Raw genomic sequence first — 12,813 nt, 5'->3', positions numbered from 1 at the left:
TTGCTAACCCTACACAAAGATGATCAAGTTCAAATAGTCATTAAGCTAGGTAAAGCCAAAATTGCTGTTTTCTATGATCAAAAAGAAAAAAAAATAGACCATTCGGCACTAATTGCTCCAGAATAATGTTTGCTTAAGCAATCAGTCCGTATGTACAATATGAAGGCTGGTTTCAGCTATAATGATCATCAAACACTTTTGCTCTGAGATAAAAAGTCACTTGTAATCACATTACCATTGATTTCTGCGACGGTTTCATTAGATATCTTAAGACTAGAATCCACTTTTTTCCCATCGACTTTTTATCACCATAAAATCATGGACAAAACAAGAAGTTTTCTAGCTATCCTGATCCTTCCTCTATTTATGCACAATTAAAACTTCTTTGATTCAACTCCAGTTCCATTCTTATTCAATTCTTATTCTATTCCGTTACTTATTATTAGAACAATCTCAGAACCTAAAACATTATCTTCATAAACTAAAGCATAATTTTTATGTTTGAACCAATTAGACTTTTACTACCGGTGAATTTGAAGAGTAGGAAAGAAACCAATCTACCTTGGAGATGAATTTCATTTTCTTATCTCACTCAGCAAGAATAAAAAATCCAACTAACTTGAATTAAAAAATTGAAGACAATACCATTCTCATTTTAAACTTATCTCTCATTGTTTTGGATTCTATTGAATGAGAGAAATTCTAGAGCTTTTGAGGGTAAAACTATGATTTGTATAATTTGAGAGAAAGGTAGATGCATTATTTTATATTTCTATTGTTAGGGCATGACATAATTAATAATGTGGATTTTGAACATGTCATTAATTTGCTAACTACATTGTAAAACTTTTGTATAGGGGCGATACCACTGGTTGTTCGGTACCATGTCAATATAATTTCACACTTTTTATTTCAAAAAAAATTTATCTCATTTCAAACTTATCTCTATTTTCAATTTATATTTCATGAAACCCGAATTAAGACCTTTTGGTTTTTGACAAAGAATAAGAAAGAATTCTTACGTTCACAAGAAGATGGCAACAACTTTCAGAGACTCATCATGCAGGATAAACATACTTTTATTAATAAAAAAACAAATATTCCAAAAAAAGGACAAATCCTGGATAAGAATACTGATTTCAGTAGAGAAAGCGATCAACATATACACGGAATTGTTTTGCCATTTAGACTTTTCAAATATGGCTCATTGCCAGTTGCACAAGGAGCATGGCTGAATTTTGTATAGACAAAAGGAATAGGACGTGAGACAAAAATTAAGTGAGAAAAATTAAAAATATGGATCACTCTCAATTCCCTCATCAAAGACTTATCATATCCCACCACAGACTTTGTCTTCCACATAGTTCTCTCCAAAAACTCATATTCTCTACATTTCAAGAAATACGATACTCAAAGACCACTTTTCACACCTCAATGTCGTTCTTGAACCTCAACAATGAGTTCTCATCAGAATTTTATCTGCACAAGATCTATCATTTCTCCAAGAAGTGAAACACAAGTCAAAAAGGGTCAACGATTCTAACTGCCATCTCAAAAGTCCAAAAATTACTAATCAAGTATTTTCTAACAAAAACAATTTCCACATAAATGCAAGAAACCAAACGACAAAAAATTTTACAAGTTAGAGTAACAATGCATGTCATGAAACTGCCACCGAAGAATCGTCTATATTCCCAAAGAATCATTCTTAGCATAATCAAACCCAAAATCCACCATAGCTCCATTAACCAACCGTGATCTTAGAAGACACTAATCCATCTTAAATGATCTCATCTTACTTTCACAAGCAATAGATTGATAATTTACTTATGAAACCTTCACACAAAATAATAACGGGGCAGTTAGTTAGCACCCTAAAACATAAATTGGCATCACCTTGAATCTTCAGAAGCAACAGTATAAACATTGTTGGAAGAGGTTTCACTCGTGTAAGACAGGCAGGAAATTTCAACCTCTTTGGAATTTTAATCTTCAAATTAAGTTAAAATTTGCTAAAGCTCTGAAAATTCCAAAAAAAGAACCACAATGGTAAAAACTTTACCAATATCAAGAACTCAATCTTTGTTCCTTGTACAGTCATTAAGCTCCCAAATCTCCGAATATCAAGAATTAAATTTCTGCTATATATTTATAAACACTAAAGCGAAGAGGGATAATACCAGTTTCCAGTCCATGAGGATTCAAACGATTACATTGTAGATTATCAAATCGAAGCTCAATAAACATGAAAGTAAAAACATACTATCAACAATCTAACCAATAATCCGGTACCCTCAAAAGTCATATGTTTGTCAAAGCATAATGAACATTAACAGCTGAGAATTATGCAGCATTAAGTCCAGAAGTTAACAAACCTTATTCAACTAGATATTTATCAACATAAGAGGTGAAGTTCAACAGAAAAACATCCTAAACCCCAATCATCATCATCATTATCAAAAAAGAAACCAATCCACAAGATTTCCAACCCAGAAGCAAAGGCATACCCCAGATCACCGCTACATCAGATTCACGAGACCTAGTTCACCGTTTACTCGGACTCAGTAGGGGGGAGCTTCTCCATCTCTAGGCGCTCGAGAGCTTTCTTATGCGCCCAGGTCTCGATCGTGAGATCAGGCTTGGCGTTAAGGCCGACGCCGAGGATCACGATAGTGAGGAAGCTTGTAATGTAGCAGGGAAGCTCCCAATCCTCCCATTTACGCGATTGACCGGGCGGAGGCGGAGTCCGATTGAAGAGGTATCCCTTAGGCTGCTCCTCGTGGCCCGGCGTCGCCCATCGGCTAGGTCCGGCAGCTGTGGACCCGGCACGAGAGAAGAGCCGGTGGCGGAGCATGGTTGCCGTGGTGGTCAAGGATTGTGGAGACGGCATGGTGCTTGGTTTCCACAGAGAGAAAGGAGGAGAAAGAGCTATGGCAGCAGTAGGGCAGTGCTTTTGTCAATTGGGAGAGCCGAGTCGCGAAGTACAGGAAGCGCCTTGAGGAAGTAAGAAAACGACACCGTTTGGAAACACTTCTTACATTATGTACTTGTTAAATATATCCGACGTCGTTTAGCGACCCCTTTAAAGTATAATAAAAATAGATAAATAAAACAGCTGAGTTATTTACCTTCTTTCCTCAAAGAGAGCGCGGGTTCGAACCGGACAAAACCCATTTGGCCACTAAAATATTAGAACTGGATTTGTGATTTTTTTTCTTCTATAGATCAATTTTATCTTCCAAGCAAATCTTGTATTGACAATGATTTACTTCTGGATTTCTTTTAACCCAGAAACATAACGCAGATTGTGAATATAAACAACCATGGATTTATAACACTAAATTTCTAATTCACCAATAGTCTCCACAAGAACAGATTCCACCAGTGATGAGATGGAACCGGTTTTTATCTCTCAAACATACTTTTCTGCCATGGACTTTCGACACCATTTTTGCAAAACTGTGGCAATCTGCACAGATTCTGAGGTTCTTAATGACACGAATCGGAGCTCCTTCAGGAACAACGATCAACCCGTATGTCAAGGCTAGTTTTTCACTATGGCCAAGCAGCATCTTCTCCTTCTGCTCTTCATCCACATCATGTAAAACACAGCTCAAATCAGGAACATACCCAGCTTCTTTCAACCTTACCGACACTTCTTTTAACTTAACAAAGACCTCTTCTCTCCTCGGGTGAGACCGGTCGTTGGCATGAAATGTATGAAGGACTTGATCATGCTCAATCCAGCTTCTTCCTGGCTCTTTTACCACAACCTTCTGCATCATTAATTCTCTTAAAACTCTCACGTCTTCCCATCTTCCTGCAGAAGCATATAAATTAGAAAGAATAACATAGTTCCCAGCATTTTCAGGCTCGATTTCTAGAAGCCAACGACCTACAAATTCACCAATATCAAGATTTGAGTGAACCCTACAAGCACCTAAAAGGGAACCTAGAATAGCAGCTGTTGGTTTAAAAGCCATCTTTTTAGTAAACTCGAAAGCCTCTTCCACTCTGCCAGCACGCCCAAGCAAATCAACAACACATCCATAGTGCTCAATGTCGGGCTCAACTCCATCTTTTCCACTCACCATCTCGTCGAAGATTTCCAGCCCTCTATCTTCCATCCCTCCATGGCTGCAAGCAGATAACACTGCCAAAAACGAAACACTATCAGGTTTTATCTTATTTTCTTCTCTCATCAATTTGAAGAGTTCAATCACCTCTCTTCCCATCCCATGTTTACCATACCCCACAAGCATGGCGTTCCAAGAGATAACACTTCTCTCAGGCATCTTATCAAAGATCCTTCTAGCATAACCAAGATTTCCACATTTTGAATACATATCAATAAGAGAGTTCTGAAGGACCATGTAGAAGGGCAATTGACGTCTAAGAACATGGTTGTGGACTTGCTTCCCATGATCCAATGAAGCAAGCCCAGATAGCGCAGTAAGAAGACTAGCATAGGTAACATAATTTGAACTCATTCCTTCTCTTTGCAATCTCCTGAAAAGTTCTAATGCTTCTTCATCAAGACCCAGTTGGGCATAACCAGAAATTATAGCAGTACATGAAACAACATCTCTTTCTGGCAAGCAATCGAAAACTTCTCGAGCTTCATGGATTCTACCAGCTTTGGCATACATGTCAAGAAGTGAGCTTCCAACAAATATATGGGATTCAAAATTTCTCTTGATTATAAGCGAATGAATTTGCAATGCAAACTCTAATCTAGAAGAACCCGTACAAGAAGTAAGGATCGTAGCAAAAGTAAACTCATTCGGTTCTGTATCTGTAGAAGTTCATCAACCAATATGATTAAAACAAAGTTTAAAAAAACCTCTACTGCCTGTAACCAATCTCTTGAAATAGACAATAAAATACAATGGGAAATTAACAATAGGAAATTATGTTATGTAAAATTTAATTATTACTTACATGTTTGATTCAAAATTAAACAAACTGTCACTCATATATTCAATTTCACATAATAAACTTTCTCTTCTATTACTCGAATTTGCATCAACAACCCTCTCACCCCCCACATCCACCAAGAAAATAACACCGAGAGAAAGAGAGAGAGAGAGAGAGAGAGAGAGAGAGAGAAGCAAAATCCAAGCATACCCGACTTCATCATCTCGGCAAAAAGCTTCAAAGCTTGAGAGGAAAATCCCCTCTGAGAATAAGCTGAAATCATGGCAGTCCAAGAAACCACATTCCTGTCAGGCATTTCATCGAGCACTTTCCTTGCATCGAGCAAACAGTCGCATTTATTATAAAACACAATCAATCTGGTTCTAAGATAGACTGGAGGCAGATAATGGGTCTTGATCATGTGGACATGGACCCTTTGGCCTTCTCTCACGGCCCTTTGATTAATACACGCGTTTAGCAGTGAATCGTAGCCATCAAACTTCATTTCAAGTCCTTGAATCGCCATTTCTAGCAAGGCTTCTTGCAGTTGACCGCTGGTGCAGAGCGTTTTCAAACATGGTGTGGTCGGCGGGAAAAATGGAAAGGTTGGTTTTTGAGTGACGATGTGGGAAGTTGAAGAAATGGGTTTCACTTGATTGGGATGATGAATGGAACCGTGGATTTTTCTAAGAAGTTTCATGATTAAGAAATGATTGTTCAGCGACTATGGGAAGCATTTAGTCTGTACCTTAAGGCCGGTCTTCATCTCTGTTTGTACATTTCTCCAACAAAATATATATTTCAGATATATCTCTCTCCTTCCATGGGTGTGTAATACAGATATATTTATATATAGAGTTTATTTTCCTAAAGGCTGAACCAGAAGGGTCTTCGTTAATACATTGATTTCTTAGTTTAATCCATCTTTCTTCGTGTAATAAAGTATAATTTAACTCATTACTTGTCAAATCTTTTTTTGTACTGAACAAAATACAATAATACATTGTTCTTGAAATTGTACTGTAACATAATTTAACACTGCAATGACTTACGTGTGCTATGCACCAAACAGAAAATACAATTGTTTCATAATTGGAAAAAATTCCAAGTACTAAGAATGATTCCTCTTGGGTTCTTGGTCTACCTGTCTGTACAAACCTGAGTGAAAATTGAAGAAAGAAATATTATTCACAGTGGAAGGCCTAAAATCCAGAGGGTTATTCCACAGCCCTGTTTTGGCATCAAACCATCTCATGTTCACGTTTTCAACCTCAAAACCTTCAACATGTTCCATGATAATTCCAGCTGTGTTATGCTTCACAAGTCCCTGGCACCCTGGTCTATAATCAACCAATCCTCCAGCATACTTTGTCCATCTTCTGTACGTAAGATTCATGTTAATGAATCTAATATCACTTAATTTCCCATCTTCAGAGCCTGATAAAAATATTCCATTTTCAGAAGTTGCAGTTATGTTTATGAAGAGAACATTCGAAATGGAACCCGCCTTGAAACATGAGTTCCGCGAGCAGGTTGTCACGTAAATAGGCTCTGCTCGTCCCCACCATGAGGGATCGTAGTATCTAGTAGTGATATTTATGTTTGAGAAGGTAATGTCACCAGCATTTCCTGTACATGGAAACAATTAGTTAGTACATGGCAAAAGAAAATTGAAAAGCAGAGGCCTCGTTTGGTTGTCTCATATTGATTTTGAATCTTCATCTTCCAAATTAATATATGCTTTATATATACTTTACCACCAAGAGTCGTTAAAGATGAAAACAAAATTCGAAAATAGCAAGGAAAATATGACTCAAGTTCGAAAAGAAATAAAAAATTATTTTCAAAATCAAGTCATATTTTCATCATAATTTTTCAAATCAATCTTTCATTTTCAACAACTGTAGTTGTGTTGGGCTATATAGTCTATGAATTTAAGAAATGAAAGCTAAAACAGTTTTGAACAGATAAAAAGAGCCATAAAAAGAGGCTCATCTTATATATGAAGACCTAAGTTCATAAAGTCTAAATGTCCAATCTCAAGACGAAAACATGAGAAAAATGGTAATTACATGCTGAATTTCAACAAATGTATATAGGCTATAGTATATGGTAAGCGGGCTGGAATTCAAACCCTTCTGGGCATTAACTGTCTTTCATTAACAGATATTTCGGGAATTCATGAACTCCAGTAAAAACATACAAAATTCATTCATAAATTTACATTTTATTTACATTCTATAGGTAAACAATGTGAATTTATAAATAAATTTTACACTTCTTTTGTAAAATTCAGTTGTTTGTTTGGTGTCCTAAATACAAAAATAAAAACAAAGCTACAATTTATAAACCAGGTTCTGCCTAGACCTAAATAAGGCTTCTCAAAATTCTCGCTCCTTCAACTAGCTTCAAATTTAGCTACAGGCTAGACTTGTAACAATTTTCTTTACATTCACAAACAGGTTGATCCTATTTTCTCTCAGATTTCCTTTTGGACAACAGTGGAAAACAATGTAGAAATATCTCAATTTTAGCATCATTTCGTACATGCTTTCTGAAATAGCGGTGCATCAAATGCTTTTATTAATCAAAGATAACACAGGTAGTTCTCAGAGTTTCAAAATAATTTCTTTCTCAATGAACATAAAGCTGAATTAGCAAGGGATATATTCCAATATGAGGGGGAAGACAGATCATGTTACCTCCATCACGGATCTGAAATCCCAACCCTCTGTGAGAATCTACAATGGTGATATTATCAAAGACCAGATTTTTGAAATCAAACCAACTAGCACTACCAAGTTTGATTGCCGAAGATTTTGTCCGAATCCAACAGTCTGTGGCTGTCAAGTTATATAAGGGCCCTGTGTATGTCTTTGGGCAGATGGCATCATCACCAGTATCAATGTGGCATCTTGTAATAACGGTGTTATTTGAATCCTCTATATCCATCCCATCATTGTTTGGTGTATTAAAATCACCGTATATTGATACATCATGAATTGATGTATTTTCACACCGCACTATGTGCAAGCTGCAGTTACACAATCTCCTAGTCAGGTACATGAATAAATTTAAGAGAACATGTAAAATTGAAGAATCATTTGCAGTAGACATATGAGCTGGCTAAAAGATCTGACAAATCTAAGAATGCAGATGATTCTAACCCAAAAAAAAAAGAGCAATCAAACTCAATTGATGTACTACTTTTCCAGCAAAAGTAGTCTTTCAAATGACTCCTATTAGTTATACCAAGGATATAATGCGAATTAAGCCCCATGCCTACAGTATTATTTTACATGTCAGTTCACATGTTTCGGGTTCGATCTCTGATAATTACAAAGCCTATGGGCCAGACAAAGAGAAAGAATAAAGTTAATGTTCTACACAAGATGTATATAGATACCGATGTATATAGACCAGTCACCTAAACTATTTTCAACCAAGCCAAAAAGGACAACTGACCATAACTAACAATTTGCCTTTCACAAACAACTAAATAGCTTCTTCACCAGATTTTGCAAATCCAAAAATCTGATGCTCAATGCATGAACAGGATGTTGGAGGAAGACCAATTATGTTTTTGAGATTCCAATCAGCTAAGATGTTATGCTACATCTTACTAATGTCAAAACAAAAGGTCCTCTCAAAATCTTTGCATGTAACTCAAACAAAAACTTTTCTGAAACAGGAGAGTACAAATCTTCAAGGCCTATTCTCTTGTCACATTTAGTAAAAGCAACAGCATTTACAGCAGTGTGGTTTATTGAAAACTGAAAAAGCATGATGAGATAAACTACACTGGTCAAGCAATACAGAACAGCAATTTTAAAAGCTTAGCCATGAAGGAACAGACAATTTTGGTCTATCTCTTCAAGCTAGTTGCTTGAAGGCCACATCTGGTTTGCCATCAAAGCAAAGTTGGAGTGCCACAGGAATCACACTATCCCTTCTGGGTCCCTTTTCATTGTGTCATAGTGTATATAAGTTGTACCATTTTCAGATATTGTATTTGCTTCCTCACAATTTAGCACCCAATCGGATTACTAACTGAAAAAAGAGAGTGAATTCTTATTGTGTATCTTATAATACTGACAAATCTTTTGTGAACTTGAAAAGAAATCGAATCTGGTCAAAATATAGGAGGTGAGCGTATGAAAAGAAAAGCTCTGAGCTGAAAGCGAGAAGGATAAGATTGACATTATAATTTGGATATTTCGTACTGTAGCCTACACTATAGTCAAATGCATATCTATATAAAACAAAACAAAAAACAAAAACCTGACAACAAGAACATAATCCCATTATTAGATTAAATATTTCTTTTCGTGTTCAATCAGAAAAGACATTTTATACTCGACCAAGATTCCAACTTATCAAGTATACCTGTACAACATGTATTATATGATGTAGCTGAAACAGTCTTCCTCAAAACAAATACAAACATTGCTTCTTAGTTTATATAAGTAGTATATAATGCTAATTCAAACTAGTCTTTGGTACTTGATAAAGGATTTAATACAATGGTTTTAGGTTAAAAGTATAGTTTCATTATGTGGTTGGTCTTACGTAAAGGCACTAGTTTTTTTATAGGTCGTCATTAAAAGCGACGAGGGCATTACTGCAATTGGAGAGAGTTAAAGGGCAGTAAAGAAAAAAAGTAGTGAACTAACCACCAGTAGGCCGGCTCGATGAACTGAATATTCCAAACGGTGACGTTTTTGCACCCGATGAACCCAACGAGGCGTGGTCTGCACTCATCCCCCAAGCAACTCCCGGTCTGATTCCAGCTCACCATAACGTTCTTCCGCTCGTCGAACCTCGTCACGAACTTCAGCCCCTGACCGTCGATGACTCCTCCCCCAGTAATCCCGACGTTGCTCGCATTCTCCGCTACCACCACGTACCACCTAGACGACTCCTTCGGGTAGTCTTCGAGCTTCGTGCCGCCGAGTACAGTGGCACCTTCCTCCACGTGCAGGACGACGCCGGATCTCAGGTAGACGGTGGCCGTCAAGTAAGTTCCGGGAGGAAAGATGACATGGCAGGCGGAAGAAGAGCAAGAGTGATAGAAATGACAGGTGTCAATTGCTGATTGGATGGCAGAGGTGTCGTAACGGTCGCCGTCGCCGGTCGCGCCGTAATCGGTGACGGACACGTTGAGGGATAGAGGTAGGGATTGGGTGGATTTAGGGAGAATGGTGGTGGGTGAGGTGGAGGGTTCTGATTGGATGAGAGGGAGTAGAATAAGGAGTGCGACCAGGCAGGCGAGTGGAGGAGGAGGAGAAGCCATGTCTTGCTTATTTTATTTGATATTCAATTTTTAGAGTTCTCCATAATCGATCCTCACTTCCTTGATCCGGAAAATGAAAATGGAAGGGAAGAAACAAAATCAGCTTCGCAATCAAGGGAGAAGTTGGCGAATACAGCAGAAACAGACGGGATTTTGAGATTTGGTGTACGAGATAACTTCGAAGGAAGAAATGAACGATTTGACCACCAAAAATGAAAATTCAGAATTGTATTCTGTAATCTAAACGGTTGATAGATTCCCCGGGGAGAGTTACAGAAACACGAATCTGACGACAAAGCGAGGGAAATGGAGCTAGATGAGAAGAGGGAGTGAGCATCGATAAACGACACCGCTTCGCCTTACCTTCGTTTTCGTTACAGTACTGAATCTTGATGTACTGACGTGCAGGGTTGGGAATTTAGGTTCCCAACGCAGATTTTGAATCTAGATGTGCAAATATATGAACAAACTATTTTCAACTATGTGCAATTTCATCACTAGGAAAACTCATTCTGACTTTCAGAAAACCTCATTACTGTATATGAGTTAGGCTTACGATTCCGATCAAACAAGCCCCATTAAAGTTATGGCATCCCCAAACAGGACTATGAAAAGCCCATTGCTTATAAAAATCAGGCCCTTCGGTTCCTCCCTCTATTTTCCAGAGACTATAGAAGAGTTTACAGTTTTGAGTTAAATGCTATTAAGATGGAGACATGGCAGATACAAGAATTCAAGATAATATAATCCTAAACTAACAAAACCAAAGAGCAAACCAAGCATATGCAAGAAACTGCTTGAAGTAGGTAAAAATTTCTCAAATCTCCAACATAGAAATGAGCCGAATGTAAGATGTCCACACGGCTTTAAGAAGTCTTTCCGATACTAAGACTAAAATAAAAAAACACGGCAGATGTAATTTCCAGAAAAGAATTTGGCAATCTTCTTCAACTTCAAACCATATTGGGGGATAATGAGATGAAGAACCAACCCTATCTCTTCAGGAAACCAAGCCCGTCTTGCCAATTTAACAAAAAAGCCTACTTAGATCTCTGCCTCATCTTTCGGCGCTTCCTCTTCAACCTTCTCATACGCTTCTTCTTCCACTGCAAGAAAAACAAAACACAAGTCTTAACTCAAACCTAAACTTGAATATTATCACCAGAATTCTATAAATCTGTGTAGTAATCAATTGACGGTAGTTACTAATTTTTATTCAATAACGAAACTATAAAATAAATATCATTCTCATATCACATACCAAACACCGAATGAAACCTTATAGCATGACAAATAAATTTCTTTGAACAATACTTAAAAGGGATCACAAGAAAACCCTAACCACAAACAAAACTAAAACAAGGCAGATATTAATTGCCCTAAAATCCAGATGGTTCTTATGTCGCAGAACATCAAGAAGCTTCCATAAACTAACACGAAGAACAAAATTGCAACAAATAGATAACAGGAATGTAATAAAAGCAAGGTACCTGTGATTATTCTAATCAAGCCAATCCATATTTAGATTATATCTCCAAATTCTAATACCACTGGAGAATAATATAAAACTTATTAAACAAAATCGCAAAAGCTAAGACAAAAAAACCAGCTTAAAAAGACCATGAATGACGTGAGCACAATGCTCATTATGGTTCTTATCTCACAAAATATTCAGAAGCTTCCATAAACTAACACGAAGAACAAAATTGCAATAACAGGAATGTAATAAAAGCACAACTGTTATTATTCTACAATCAAGCCAGTCCATATCTAGATTATATCTCCAAATTCTAATACCATTAGAGAATAAGATAAAACTTACCTAAACAAAATCGCAAAAGCTTAGACAAAAAAAAAACAAGCTTAAAACGACCATGAATGAAGTGAGTACAATGCTCATTACTCTACAAATTAGGACATTCTCGAATCTAAAACCCTAGTTTGTAGCAACTACTCTCAATTTAAAAAAAAAATCCACAAAGCCGAAAGCTTATCAAAATTCCTCCTTAGTATATGAATAATTACAAACCAGGGACCAGTTCCCTTCTGCGCTTTCAAAGAGACTTTGTGTTCGTATCATAATTCATATTTTTCTTCTTCCACGTATTCCGAGAAACCAAACGTGAAGATACACAAATTTCGGTATCCCAATTTCTAAATATACCACCTAGAACAGTTATAATCAAATCTTACACAACGCAGTCAAATCTTTGTGCAAAAAGCTCGAAATGTCGCCAAAGAAACTAATGCATGCAATTCGATTCCCAGCCAACTCGCCACACATATTAATGTTTCCACTTTTCACTTATTTAACAAGCAAAACTACTGATTAATAAGAACAACAGCAACGAAAATTCGATTCGAAGAAAGAGGAAAAAAAGAGAACATTGACAAATTACACATCAGCAAGTAGAATGTCGAGAAAGATCACAAAGAAACTTACCTTAGCTCTCATCTTCTCTCACGATCTCGTAGTAGACTTCCTTCTATCCGCCGAGTTCTCTCCAACAGGCGATTTTCTGACTGCAAGACCAGCTAAGGAAGCTAAGGAGGGCATTGTTCAGTATTTATAGGCATCTCGCCGAAACCCTAACCAGTACAAC

General features: G+C 37.1%; 3 protein-coding genes across 4 annotated transcripts; all 3 read right to left on the bottom strand.

The window, feature by feature from the left end:
- Window positions 1-2,123: 2,123 nt before the first annotated feature.
- LOC110811791 (uncharacterized) lies at window positions 2,124-2,895 on the bottom strand. The gene has a single exon (XM_022038364.2). It carries the CDS (start codon window positions 2,888-2,890, stop codon window positions 2,552-2,554), a length of 339 nt encoding a protein of 112 aa, XP_021894056.1. The 5' UTR covers window positions 2,891-2,895; the 3' UTR covers window positions 2,124-2,551.
- Window positions 2,896-3,146: 251 nt separating this feature from the next.
- On the bottom strand, window positions 3,147-5,756 carry LOC110808554 (Pentatricopeptide repeat (PPR) superfamily protein). 2 transcript variants are annotated; one of them, XM_088209830.1, is made up of 3 exons: window positions 5,128-5,756; window positions 3,941-4,795; window positions 3,147-3,820 (listed from the first exon to the last, which is right to left on the bottom strand). In XM_088209830.1, exons 1-3 carry the CDS (start codon window positions 5,615-5,617, stop codon window positions 3,351-3,353), a joined length of 1,815 nt encoding a protein of 604 aa, XP_088065956.1. In that variant the 5' UTR covers window positions 5,618-5,756; the 3' UTR covers window positions 3,147-3,350. The 2 variants fall into 2 exon arrangements, with proteins under 2 accessions (XP_088065956.1, XP_088065955.1); XM_088209829.1 differs by having other exon boundaries at window positions 3,147-4,795.
- Window positions 5,757-5,878: 122 nt separating this feature from the next.
- On the bottom strand, window positions 5,879-12,813 carry LOC110808645 (Pectin lyase-like superfamily protein). Its single transcript, XM_088209835.1, has 4 exons — window positions 12,654-12,813; window positions 9,591-11,316; window positions 7,620-7,951; window positions 5,879-6,546 (listed from the first exon to the last, which is right to left on the bottom strand). Exons 2-4 carry the CDS (start codon window positions 10,208-10,210, stop codon window positions 6,029-6,031), a joined length of 1,470 nt encoding a protein of 489 aa, XP_088065961.1. The 5' UTR covers window positions 10,211-11,316; window positions 12,654-12,813; the 3' UTR covers window positions 5,879-6,028.

Source organism: Carica papaya, chromosome 8, assembly GCF_054855325.1.
Source record: "Carica papaya isolate Zhongbai chromosome 8, ASM5485532v1, whole genome shotgun sequence".
Taxonomy (NCBI): Eukaryota; Viridiplantae; Streptophyta; class Magnoliopsida; order Brassicales; family Caricaceae; genus Carica; species Carica papaya.
The sequence above is the reverse complement of the archived record's forward strand: the minus strand, read 5'-3'. Positions and strand labels throughout refer to the sequence as shown.